Source organism: Gadus morhua, chromosome 7, assembly GCF_902167405.1.
Source record: "Gadus morhua chromosome 7, gadMor3.0, whole genome shotgun sequence".
Classification (NCBI taxonomy): domain Eukaryota; kingdom Metazoa; phylum Chordata; class Actinopteri; order Gadiformes; family Gadidae; genus Gadus; species Gadus morhua.
The window spans coordinates 27,051,671-27,064,805 of NC_044054.1; the positions used below are offsets into that span (position 1 = coordinate 27,051,671).

At 45.5% G+C, this 13,135-nt stretch overlaps 1 protein-coding gene across 1 annotated transcript in view; it reads right to left on the reverse strand.

Annotated features, from left to right (window-relative positions):
* Window positions 1–5,961, reverse strand: part of ttll10 (tubulin tyrosine ligase-like family, member 10) — a 7,442-nt gene extending 1,481 nt beyond the window's left edge. Inside the window, exons 1-11 of the mRNA XM_030361790.1 lie at window positions 5,856–5,961; window positions 5,127–5,458; window positions 4,600–4,729; window positions 4,229–4,347; window positions 3,841–3,958; window positions 3,180–3,265; window positions 1,837–2,032; window positions 1,333–1,504; window positions 982–1,122; window positions 590–706; window positions 170–263 (exon numbers count right to left, since the gene is read on the reverse strand). Coding sequence (XP_030217650.1) covers window positions 170–263; window positions 590–706; window positions 982–1,122; window positions 1,333–1,504; window positions 1,837–2,032; window positions 3,180–3,265; window positions 3,841–3,958; window positions 4,229–4,347; window positions 4,600–4,729; window positions 5,127–5,319 — 1,366 coding nt within the window. The 5' untranslated portion in view covers window positions 5,320–5,458; window positions 5,856–5,961. The remainder of the gene's footprint in view (window positions 1–169; window positions 264–589; window positions 707–981; window positions 1,123–1,332; window positions 1,505–1,836; window positions 2,033–3,179; window positions 3,266–3,840; window positions 3,959–4,228; window positions 4,348–4,599; window positions 4,730–5,126; window positions 5,459–5,855) is intronic.
* Between the last annotated feature and the right edge of the window lie 7,174 nt (window positions 5,962–13,135).

Consider the following 13,135-nt stretch of genomic DNA (forward strand, 5'->3'; position numbering starts at 1 on the left):
TAATAGGTATTTTGATTAAAAAAATAATTGTGTTTGAATCATAATCATTTTGAGAGAGTTTTTAGGTAGTGCGATTTTGGGTAGAGCGAGGAAAGCCTCAAACGCCTTCAAACCCTCTATGATGTTCCAAAATGTAATTCACTGCACTGTGTTAATAGGTGATGCCCACCCAGCGTCTCCCCCAGCATGCTGGGAACCACGTCCTGCAGGACCCCACAGTTGGTCGTCAGTGCGGGGTTACAGTTCATCTCCAACAGCCACACCTAGGACCCAACACACCGGAGACATCAGGCCCGAGGGAGGGTTGCACCAAAGCTTCCATATTCTGGGGTTAGGGTTTGGTTTTATGTTTATGGTTTGGCTGCCAGGACAACAAGACAAGATTGGGTCCGCAATCCAATGAAGGGTTCCACAAAGAGCGACCGCAGGAGACCTGTGGTATCGCTGTGCAAGAGGACTACTTTTATTATGAACGTTCTAACAAAATGTGGCCTGACTGGTTTTATTGGGAACATGTCTTTAGCGTTCCCACGAAAAACTGCGCCCTGGGTAGTTGTAGGCGTCTTAGGGGAAATGGAAACCTACGCACCTTAAACTCTTCGTCAATGAGGAAGTCACAACCGAGCAGGTCAAACAGGCCTAATTTGCGGTCCAACTTGGATTTAACTGCCAGGAAGCACTGGAACATGATCTGCTTCATGGAGCTCTGGCACAGAGAGAACCCAAGAGACAGATCAATATCACAGAAACAGGTTGGTTAAAATGTTGGTTTATTTTCCAATCTTTTTTATAGTCCTTTGGTAAGAAATTGTGATATTTTCATTTGGAGCAAAGGACTTTAACATACCATACTATTTCAAACAAAAGATAGAGATAACATATCTACCTTCTTGAATAAATGAGGTCATCCTAATCCCTATTTTAAACCGACCCTTGCACAACAACAATCATTAAAATCATAATGAGCCCCTCGAGGCTTACAGTGAAGTCGCCCGTTATCCAATCCCTCGGCAGACCCTTAGCAACGCTGTATGTGTCGTTGACGTAGTCGTTTAATTTCTCCATGGACCACACGGTGTCCTCCTTCAGCACGCTGTACATCGGGTTCTTCTTCTGCATGTACTGTGGACAGACAGCAGGGGGCGCAAGAGACAGGAGGAATAGCAGCGTGGAAACCAAATGTTGCAAAATGTTGGTCGAGAAATTACTTTTGTAATTATTTTAGGTGAGATTCCCACTGAACATTTCCCAATGGTTTCAATTTGTCCGCGAAACAGAACGGACAACACGCCATAAGCCCTTAAGTGGAAGTGGCCTCCAAGAAGGTTTTACCTGATTGGTCAGGTGGGCTGTGAGATTGTTGGATCTCGGGTCATAGGGGTCACAGGTCAATCGAGCGTAACCATGGCGAAAGAAGACGATGTACGGATCCGTGCAGGCGATGAGGAGGTAGGACCGCACATCGAACTTCCTTCCCTCCAGCAGTAACGGGTTGTTGACGTACCTGTAAGAACCAAATCTCAGTCCGCAGTTTCCAACAAAGCTGACTCATGTCATCATTTTCGCTTGACAGTAGTAAATACTGACACATTCAACGTAAAATAAGCCTATCAATGGCACCTATCTTAAAGTGCTGCAGGTAATAAACAAATGTAAAAAAAGAAAAGAAAAAGCCAAATAAATGATCAGTGTAGAACGTTTTAGTGTCTATATGTGTCCACTTAATAATTGTAAAATATGATTTTCCATGTAAGCATTGCTCTGTAAGCCTATATATACCATGGGGGTATAAGGATCCTATAGGAGCCCCTCAGGGAACACATGGGCTGCCCTTACCGTTGAGCGATGTGTGCCTGTGGGGACCGGATGTTTGCCCTCCCCCGGTTGCTCTTGCTGCTCTGCTGCTGCTGCAGCCTCAGCCGGAGGCCGGCCACGTCTTCCGGGGTCTTTAGGAGGAAGATCCCCTTCCCCTGGTTCATCCCGGTGGGCTTGCAGATCCACACGCATGCCCCCTGATGTCCATCCTCCACACCTGGCAACCAGAAGAAATGGACCGCATTTAATATATAGATAGATAGATGGATAGATAGATACTTTAACAATCCCAGAGGGAAATACTTTTTTGTCACAAACTCCAGATATAGATACACAAATATTAAGAATAAAATATAATATAAAATATAATATTATATATACATACACAAAATATAAAAGATGCAACCTAAGAAATACAAATACCGGGTGTATCTGGCCTGAGGCCACTCAGTGCTATGAAACGAGTCTCTCGCATTCACCCATTCAAACACACATTCATTCCCTCAAGGCAACAGCCAGCTTGTCGGGAGAAGGTTAAGGTTAGTCGTCTTTCTCGGGGACACCTCAACCATTTTGCTAAGAGGAGTCGGGGATCGAACCAGCAACCTTCTGGTTTCTAGGCAACCTGAGTTACTGCCAGTGCCTTTGGGCGCATGACACCTTCTCCCGCTCATCTGCTGCTTAAGCCTCCATTCCTTTGTTTGTACGATGCTCAGCTGCACACTCATGAAATGAATCCTTTGGGGAAAATAACCGAATAATCATGCATCACAGATCCATTGTGTAGCAGAACTCTGAGGATTTCTTGGCCCGCTGTTCAGTTGGAACACGGTATACCAGGATATACACACGCCTGTCTGAAGATTCGTGTTGTGCTTGGACTGCTGGCCTCTACGGTGAAACACTTCCTTGTGTGTCTCTGTGTGCGTGCGTTGCTCTGCCCTCTGCAAATCTGTCTCTATGGCAACCCCATGGCCTCCGGATGATTGTATCATGTCCTCAAGGGAACTGGAGAACGGTATTTTTCCAACGTCTGCAATCTTAATGATTGCAGACACCTAGGTTCACTGTTGAATAATTTACACAAGCGGTTTGGATTATAAATCCTCCTCCCATTGTAATTTTTTTGTCACATCTATTAAAGTGCTAACTTCTGTGCTCGTATCTCTCTATCCCTTCTCTCTTTCCTCCTTTTGACATTTGACGAAGCATTTCTCTGTACGGCAATACATCTCTCTGCTACAGACGATCAATCAACTTTGATACGATTTTGATTTGACCTTTGACATGAACCACGAGTGAAACCCGGTTCAGGCGGCGTCGTGGTACGCCGGGTTCAGCGTGTTTTTTCCGGTTCTCTTTACCGTTCTGCTGAGCAAAGAACGCCTCCCTCTCCTCGCTCAGGTCCAGGCGAAACGTGTCAGGGAAGAATTGCTCCATCTTCAGCCTCCTGCAGAGATCATCGGGAATAGGCGACGCCCGTGCGGTTAGATACGTGGCCTGTGGGCTGCGTGCTGTTCACCATCGTGCGTGCCAAGGGCCCGCTAAGGGGCCCACAGTGAACATGAGAAACTCTCGCTTGGAGCATTGGCCTCTTGGGCAGAGCACACGCACAAGCTTGTCTTAATCCAAGGATTTGGTAAGAAGTTCCACAAATTTTGAATTTGAAAAATGTAATTTAAACTCAAGCACATATTTACTCCATTTTATAATCAACACAGAAATATTATAGACTCAAACAGGAAATCCGCATAACCAACATGAGGAGCTACAAGGAGTCATTCAATGCTAATTCAAAGTGAGTGTTATGATTATTAATGGGCAAAAAAAGTCAGCTTATTGTTTGCTGATAGTGATAAGTGAGCTGAGTGATTAGGAAACAATCATAGTGAATAGTGACCAGCTTATACCGAAGTCTTGGAGTCACTATTGTACTGAGTAGTGACCAGTTTATAGCTGAGTCCTAAGTCCAGTTATACCTGAGTTCTTCAGTCACTATTGTATTGAGCAGTGACTAGCTCATACCTGAGTCCCTGAAAGTTGACTTTGGTGGAGACGCGCTCAAACGCCCGCAGGCTGCTGAGTAGTCCGATCTTGGAGGTCAGAACAGTGTTGTTGGGGATCTGGTACAGAAGCTGGTGCCCTGGGTGTAATACAACCACAACAGTACTCACTGATGTAATTTGGTTTGAGTGCCCTGCAATGCACTATTTAAATGCAAATTCGTTATGATTAATCAAAATAACATTGGATACCACCACCATGTATGTATTTCTAATAATATATGTATAATATGCATCTGATATAATTCTAGAACCATCCTTCTGTGTGGGAACAGAAAAGAGTCATTGGTTGTTCATTACAAAACATAATCAAAGCTATAGTTACAGTGACACAGCGGAAGTAGCAGTACCTTCTCTGAAGTGGTGGTAGTTGGCTCGTGACTTGATCTCACACCACTTGAGCTTGTAGTCTGTCCTGTGCTGGTCGTGAATGCGCTGCCAGCCCTTGTCTTCACAGTACCGGCTCACGCTGCTTTCACACAAGACGAGGAAGGCCTTGCATTACACCACATGGGTACTTCCAAAGTGTAATTTATGTTGATTATTTTTGGTTGAATTGTACAAAATAGGAAATCGCTTTCATTCTGATATCGAATAAATGCTCAACGCACACAAAGGTGGTCATACTTGAACATCTTTCATGATTTACACGAAACGATTCTTTTTTTGATAAACGCTTTGTTCGCTAAACGTTTATTTTTTGCTGAGTATATTTTCGTACATCTTGGCCCCGTTGGCTCCTCCGATGTAGTAGAAGGGCCCTCTAGACCCCCGGGGCTCCAGGGTCCTGACCCTCCTCTCCCTCCTGGGGCAGGACTTCCTGTTGCTGTTTGATGCCAGCATGTAGCCACCTGCTCCGTTTAACCACAGACACATCAGATAAACACCAGGGCAGGGAACTCTCCTTAGGTATTATCAAACATATCGTTTCCGTACCGAGGCCTTGACTTCACAAACTTCATAAGCTAAATGATAAAACACTGAAAGCATTTGCTTGAGATATCCAGAGAATCTCTGACTTCAGGGACTTATTTTTTCAGCCAAGAGACAAGTCAGGTTTTAAGCCAACGGAATTATTGTGTACATAGACACAGACACACACGCACACACGCACACACACACACTCATTCGCTCACTCACTCACTCACTCACTCACTCACTCACTCACTCACTCACTCACTCACTCACTCACTCACTCGCTCACTCACCCACACAAACACTCCAACACAAACACACACACACACCCACCTAGCGCTCCATCCCAGCTTTGTCTCAGTGATTGGCTACTCCTCTCTGCAGAACCTCCATCGTCCTGTAGCCTTTCGTTCTCAGGGACAGTTCCTCCTTGTGTGTCTCCCCCAGACTCCTCCCCTTCCTCCTCCTCCTCCTCCTCCTCCCCCTCCTCACCACGGCTTGGCTCCATGCAAGTCTCTGATGACATCACGGTCGCTTGACCCCTTGGCCACGCGCAAATTATTGATGGATTTTTATTTTCATCAGGGCCCACCCTCCACAGGTGTCAGGTGACCTCGTGGTCTGCAGGTGGTTGATGGGAGGAGTCAGGGTGCGCTGGGGAGCCCCTGCAGTGTAAAACAAGCACACCCTGTGTTTTATTTTATTCATGCTGTTGTTCTACTTGAGAAAGGCCGCCACCAACAACACAAAACAACCGGCACTGTCTTGAACGTTTTCTATAAATATTCTGATGATGAACTGCTGGCAAATTGTTAAGGAAGTTGTTTTGCATAGCAACACGTTCATTGACTCTTTTAGTGCTCTTGAGAAAAAACAATAAATAGAAAATAGGTTTAAGAAGTAATGCTTCAAATCGGTTGGAAGGCAGTGAACTTTGACCGCAGTTCTACAGACGCCAAAACCGACACAGCCAGACACACAGCCGACGTCCATTCAAAAAGTGCTCAGCCATTCCTTATATTGTGTCCAAGAGTGGGGCCAAAATAAACAACCACTACTCACAGACTGAAGAGAATGCTGAATAGTGACCTGCAGGAAGAGCCAAACCCTCTGTCTTCGGTCTGTCCCTGCCATGGGCTGCTGCTGTACTCTATTACTTTGCTGAGCAAGCAATGAGAATGGTTACGCCAACTTAGACCAGGGTAAACAATCACTGGTTGCCAGGCTTCCTTAGCAACAGTTGCTAATTCTAGAATGAAATTTGCAGCAGAACAAACACAATACACAGCAAACAAGGACTGATAGCCCACTCTAACATTAGCCTCATTCAATATTAATTACACTCAAGTCTTTGTTCTTTAGTAATATAAGACAGGTCGAAACTCATTTTACCATTGCAAGGGGGTTGTGTAGACCAACCTTTTAAACAGTAAATAATAGCATTCGATAAGAAATAGGAAAGGTGTTTAGTAAAAGGAAAATACTATAAAAATGTCTCATAGCCAACCACAACCTATTGAGTTAATGATTTATTTGTTTCTACCATAAAATGGTATAACTATTATGGGCCGTTGGTACAGACTTTGTACGTCTGTGTTGTAAACGTCTGAATCCACCCCAAAGTAAGTGTGCATTTAATCCAAATAGCATACGCTCTTCATATGCTAAATCCACTAATGATTCTCTGTGTGTGTGATGTGACCAAGCCCTACCCCACCCAGCCTGGCCCAGCCACGGTTAGTAATTACCCATAACCCCCTCTTCCTTTCAACACCCTCCCAGATCATTGACTGGGCTTGGATTCCCATTTAGATCAAACATACGTTACACAACCATACAATTTACTCATAGTCTATCTGTGAGGGACGTATATCATAAGTGTGGGGGCGTCCTGCCCACTGGAATATGTGTTTTTGTGTGTGTGTGTGTGTGTGTGTGTGTGTGTGTTTGTGTGTGTGTGTGTGTGTGTGTGTGTGTGTGTGTGTGTGTGTGTGTATGTGTGTGTGTGTGTGTTTCAAACCCTAAAAACAGCAAAGATAACAAGATTTATTGGTCTATTCTAGGATGGGGCGGGCTCGGGCGTCTACAGGAGGCAGAGGGAGGCGGTGGGAAACACTGTCTAAGCTGGAGTCCAGGTAGACTTGGGGTAACTGGTGGGCTTCCTCTTTGCTGATCTACAAATATTTTGCGTTGTGCCAGGGCGAGACAGATTCTGACAGATTCTGGCCATCATCCGATAGACACAGCGCAGTGAATAGTTTGACTTTTGAAGCCCCTCCAACCTTGTGTTGTGTGTTTCTGTGGCTACTAGGCTTCTGCATAGCTGGAGTTCTGCGTATCAAAGTGTATGTCCGTGTATCAAGCATGTTTTTTGAATGCCCCCTATAGTGTCTGCTAATTGTATTGTATTGTAGTCTGAGTTGAATAATTCAAGTGTGTAGTAGGAATGTGTGTGTGTGTGTGTGTGTGTGTGTGTGTGTGTGTGTGTGTGTGTGTGTGTGTGTGTGTGCCATGTTTGAGTACATGTGAGTGTGTGTGTGTCTTTCGGTGTGTCGACGACTGGGCGTGCTCATTTATAACACTGTGTGTGTCTGCATGCGTGCGTGCGTGTGTGTGTGTGCGCTTGCATGTGTGTGTGTGTGTGTGTGTGTGTGTGTGTGCATGTGTGTGTGCATGCGTAACTTTGTACGTGTGGATGTATGTGTGTGCGTGTATGTGTGCTTGCATGTATGTGTGTGTGTGCGTGCATGTTTGCATATGTATGTCTGTGTGTGTGTGTGTGTGTGTACCTGGAGACCTGCCTGTTCCCATGTTATCTTAACTGCCTGGCTCACCAGGAAGAAGTTGTAGTGGTGCAGCCTCCAGCGCTGGTGCCTCAGACAGACATTATTCAGATAGTCTGGAGCTGTGTGGTGGAAGGCCCGGAGTTAAGTTTCCAGGTAAAGAAATCTTTGAATGGCGCTTCTTACTCCTGCTACTCAGGATCTCCCTGACAACACCCCGGTGGGGCCTACAGCGTTGATAATGAGGGTGTGTGTTTCTGTGTGTGTGTGTGTGTGTGTGTGTGTGTGTGTGTGTGTGTGTGTGTGTGTGTGTGTGTGTGTGTGTGTGTGTGTGTGTGTGTGTGTGTGTGTGTGTGTGTGTGTGTGTGTGTTAAAAGGAGACACTGAAATCACTTTCATAAATTCATTCACTGGTAGTGGACAATGTTTCATAATCCCCCCCCCCCCTGTCTCACACATAGACACACACACACACACACACACACACACACACACACACACACACACACACACACAGTGTTTGGGGTAACTTGGAGCCTACAGCTTTGATAATGAGGGTCTGTTTCTGTGTGTGTGTGTGTGTGTGTGTGTGTGTGTGTGTGTGTGTGTGTGTGTGTGTGTGTGTGTGTGTGTGTGTGTGTGTGTGTGTGTGTGTGTGTTTAAAAAAGTAGACAGTGAAAAACTGTGTAATCACATTTCATAAACTCATTCACTGGTAGTGGACAATGTGTCTTTTTTCCTTTTTACTACTGCTGGCTGAGTTTCTGTTAGCCAATTACGCTCTGACAGATCCAGCATAATGCTTGGTCAGAATAATTATGGAGCGAAAGTAAGTGAAACGCCCTGTTGACCCAGATTAAGGCTGGTCTGCCATTAGACTTTAGATATGGATCTAAAGTCTGACCTGTGAGACTACCTCAACAGCCACATGCACCTGATAACCGACCTAAGAACAGTCTCATACATACAGCACTTTCCCTTCAGATATTTTCTTAGATAATCCAAAATATTGTTTACCATGGCAAGAAGTGTAAAGAGGTAATATCAAACATGCAGAAGAATAACTGATATAAATTACAGACAGGGAGTGTTCTGTCTGCTCTGTCCCCTACATCTGAGTCACTCTCTGGTGACTTGTTGTGCCATTAGATAAAGGCAACGCTACCGTACAGGTGATATTCAAGCTTCCACCTTATCAACCCTTCATTGCTTTTAAAATAGCATCATGTTCTAATAAAGCCATTATGCAGTGTCGATATTATATTATACAACCAACCATGTTGGCAAACATGAGATAGGGCCTTGCAGAATCTAAACTCAGTGCACTTTGCCATTTGTCAGCGCAGTGGGAAATAAAGGGTATTTGTGTGTTTCTGTTGGTTTGCAGGTTGGCTTTTTTGCCTACAGTGAAACAGTGAAACTGAAAATACACTTTGAAACAACCACATTTGTTTTCTACTTTTAGAACTCTTATTCCGAAAGCTGACATATTCTCCACACCAAATATTATGTTATAGATAGATAGTCTCATTTTATCGTGATGGTTCACATGTTATCTGGAGGTTGGAGATACATAATTCAGCGCACTATCCCCACGAAATTGATGAATGTTACATCCTAGTCCTGAACCTCGCCTGATGCTAATGTAACAGCTTCCCCCTCACCCCAACCTCACCCACGCCTAATTTAACAACTTCCCCTTCTCTCCAACCTCACCTGATGCTAGAGTTACAGCTTCCTCCTCTCCTTAACCTCACCCACAGCTAATGTAACCACTTAACCCACTCCTCAACCTCACCCACGCCCAGCATAACAACTTCCCGTCTCCTTAACCTCGCTCAATGCCAACGTAACAACTTCCTCCTCTCCTCAACCTCACCCACAGCTAACATGACCACTCCCCCCCCCTACCCCTCAACCTCGCCCAATATAACAACTTTCCTGTCACCTCATCCTTAAACACTGACATCGTAACAACTTCCCCCTCTCCCCATCCTCACCCCTCCAAAAACACCAAAAGCATCATCCACACGCATCGTATTTTGCTTCATCCTCTCCGTGAATCATGAACAAAAGGCCGTTCCACGACCTCAGCCTACGTCAGCGCAGCCCTGCCTACCGCACATACCGTCACCATCACCGTCGTCACCTACCGCCACCGCCTGTCGGTAAGAGAGCGTTAAACCCTGGAACGAGTGGTTATGGCCACGTCCTCCAACCCGCCAACCAACGGCAGGAATCTGGTCGGGTGACTCGCCGAGCGTGTCCGGGCCGGCGCTGGAATCCACTTGGCGAGTCCCTCCGCCAGCGCTGGGGAATGTGCACCGGTGTGACGACACACAAGTTCAAGATCTCATTCATGATTCTCCTTATTTGGGGTCATTGAGTTGCTGCTGTTTCACGGGACACAAGGCGTTGTAGACATTATGATAATTGTCGCTGTGAAATCCCGAGTGACTTATTATTCTTTATGCGGACTCGTAAAGCCGATGTTTTACTTCAAGTATGAACTCGTGACCACAGGACAGTCATGCATCAAATAGATGGGACAATACGACGGCCTTTATTGAAATATCTCAAATATGTTAACCATATAGAATGCTCTGTTAAAAATAACCTAAAAAGTCCTGATTTCAGAAACGGCAAATAGCAGTAATGGCGATGAGTTGTGTTGGTGTTGAGGTGAATGTTGTGAATCATCCTGTTGTGAGCTGAAGACAGGTGAATAAAAGCGTTTCCTATCCCATGCAGCCCAGGGCCTCATTGTAGTCAACTGCCAAATGGCTTCTATGTTTGTGCTTCTACTGATAACATCAGAGGTGCGTTTAGTCAACTGAACCCCCCTGAGCTAGCAGGCCTAATTAAACAGCAACCTCTCCAGGCTGTATTTATCTATGGCCTGTGTGTGTGAGGGAGAGACAGACGACAAGAAAGACTGAGAGAGAGATTGAGGTTTTGTGATTCGAAAATAAATGTTTGTTTTATATTTTTTGTTCCGCGTCCGTTTTTCCCCTGAAGGTACAGTAAGCTAGGCTAAGCTGCAGTTGGCTTAAACCCACTGCCCCCCCCCCCCCCCGCGCACTACACAGGAGGGGACACAATGAGGCCCGGACTGTTTGCTATGAGGCAAAAATGAGGCGTTTAGAAAGGACCTCTGTTCAGGCTGTAACCCGAGCCTGAGGCCTACCTGACTGAGGCCAGGCATTCCACTCACCACCAAGCAAGGAGTCGTCGTCGTCCCCCCCACGTCCCCCCACCAACACCACATTACCCCACTCCTCCCCCACCCTCGCAACACAATGAACACAGAAGGGTTGAAAGAGGAAAGCTTTTAAGTAGACGTTTAAAAGCTAGCATGACTGTAGAACTGCGTTGTCTTCCGGAATTGTGTGGGCCATGTTGCAGCTGGCGATCCTGCCCCATGCCGGCGGTTATACTGAGTACCGTGAACGCCCGGAACACAACTGTATGTTTACTGGGTGGCTGTTGTTACTGAGGCCGGTGGGTGGAACACGACTGCAGTTAAACAGTGGATCGCTCGCTTTCCGGTCGCATCCTTTGAAGTTCAGTTGGATTTTTGTTAGTTGTAGGGTTGTTAAAATAAGCCTATTCCTTTGGATAGATGAAGGACACTTTATTTGGCTTATTGATTTGTCAACGCTTTCAAACAAAAAATTAAATGAAATGTGATAAAGGCATTGGTCAACACTGCCTGTCTGTACTTTATAAAGAACCTAGCCCTGAAAATGAGCTAAATTGCACTTCCTTACTAACATAGGGAGCAATTCAAAAACCCAAGAAGAAATCATGACACAAGGCATCACTTTTTGACATTCATTTTTTTTTATTTGACTTTGTATTGATTGACATTACATTAGTCATTAGGAGCAATAGTCACCAAAAACAAAGAAAGCGTGGGCATTTAGAGTACGATAGCAACCCTGAAGGTAAGAGGGAAACAATAAAAACACTCAGGGCTTTAAAATAGACCCTGCGGTTACAGTACATTGCATCGAACGCATGGCGGAACCCAATTTAGCCCTCTGCTGGAGAGGAAACCAGCCAATCGGCTCGCTCAGAATCCCGTGGTCTCACGGGTCGCTGCTCAGGAGTGAAACTCTGACACGAGTCACATGGAAGGAAACTCAAAACTCAACCATTCTTCCAGTGCAAGGTTCATAGTTTCATTGGTTCACAGGAAATGTGGGTCAATCATCCATTGACTGTCTCCCTACATCCGACATTTCACCTCATAATGGTTCACGACAGGTCTGCATATGCAAAAGACAAAACAATGTCCCCTGGGTGCGAGAGTGAGAAAAAGGGAAGTAAGAGAGAGTAGAAGGTAGCGCCACTTAATAGACGGCATTACCAGACAGTATTAGACACAGATCATTAAATCTAACCGTGTCTGGTAAGACGTCTATCAAGGGGCTGAGCACTTCTCACCTTCACCTGCACACAGAGGAAGGAAGTGAGCTGAAAACAGATCACAAAAGAAAGCATTCAGAGGACAAGGCAGTAGAACAGCAGGTTAGCGTGAATTAGTGCTTTGTCCCAGTTCTTGTCACCCTTTCCAAAATATTATATACACATTTGACATCAGAACCGTGAATAAGTACAACATCATAAGCGTGTGGAGGGTAGCCTCAGCCAGCTATGCCCATTAGCGCTAATAGCTCCTCAGCCAGGCAAACGGTTCACACAGCAGTGTGGCACAAGCGAGGAGAAAAGGCCTGACAGCATTGAAAGCCCGCTATTGCAGTTCCCCTTAGCTTAGATAGTGGCGCTAAATGCGCAAATAAAGGTGTGGCTAAATATTTGAGGGGGTAATTCACCCTCCTTAAACAAACAGAAAGAAATGTGCAGCTCCATGTTTATTATTTGCCTTTGAATGACTCCGTCTATCATTTAAAAGGTCACTGCATGTTTCGAAACCCCTTCCCTAACAGGGCATCAAACATGTTTTACCACTGAAATAAGGAAGTGCAGAATAGGCGATACAATCCTTAAAAAAAAGTAACATATTCACTGAAAGTTATTTGCTGATGTGTTATAAAGTCTTTCAATAAATTAAGCCTTATGCCACAAAGGGATTGTCGTTGGCATTTAAAACGCACTATTAAGTGTAAAAGATGACATTGCATCGAGTCATGGCCCACAATGGCTTCACCTCTTTTAATATCCGTAAGTTCCTCAGGTGAGCTCATGTGTCAGTTACAGGATGTAACCATGCAGGTGAGTCCAGCTCAACCAATCACTGTCACCCAGCACTTTGTGTGAATGTGCGGGGGAGGGGCTACCAGCACGACCGGTGGAACCACCGTCAACTGCCGGCTATTCTTTGACTAGGCTGGGCGGGCTTTCTTTGAATAAGGGGGGGAAAAAAAAGACAGGACAAGGAAGTAAAGCTGTAAAGAAAATAATAGTTCAGCTCAAGGGAGCAAAAGTCTGCTCTTTCTCATTTCCTGGCGGGTGGGGTTGGGTGTGGGGGGGGGGGGGGGGGGGGAGGGGGGGGGGGGGGGGGGGGGAGTACTTTAGCGAGTCAAGTCTGTCATT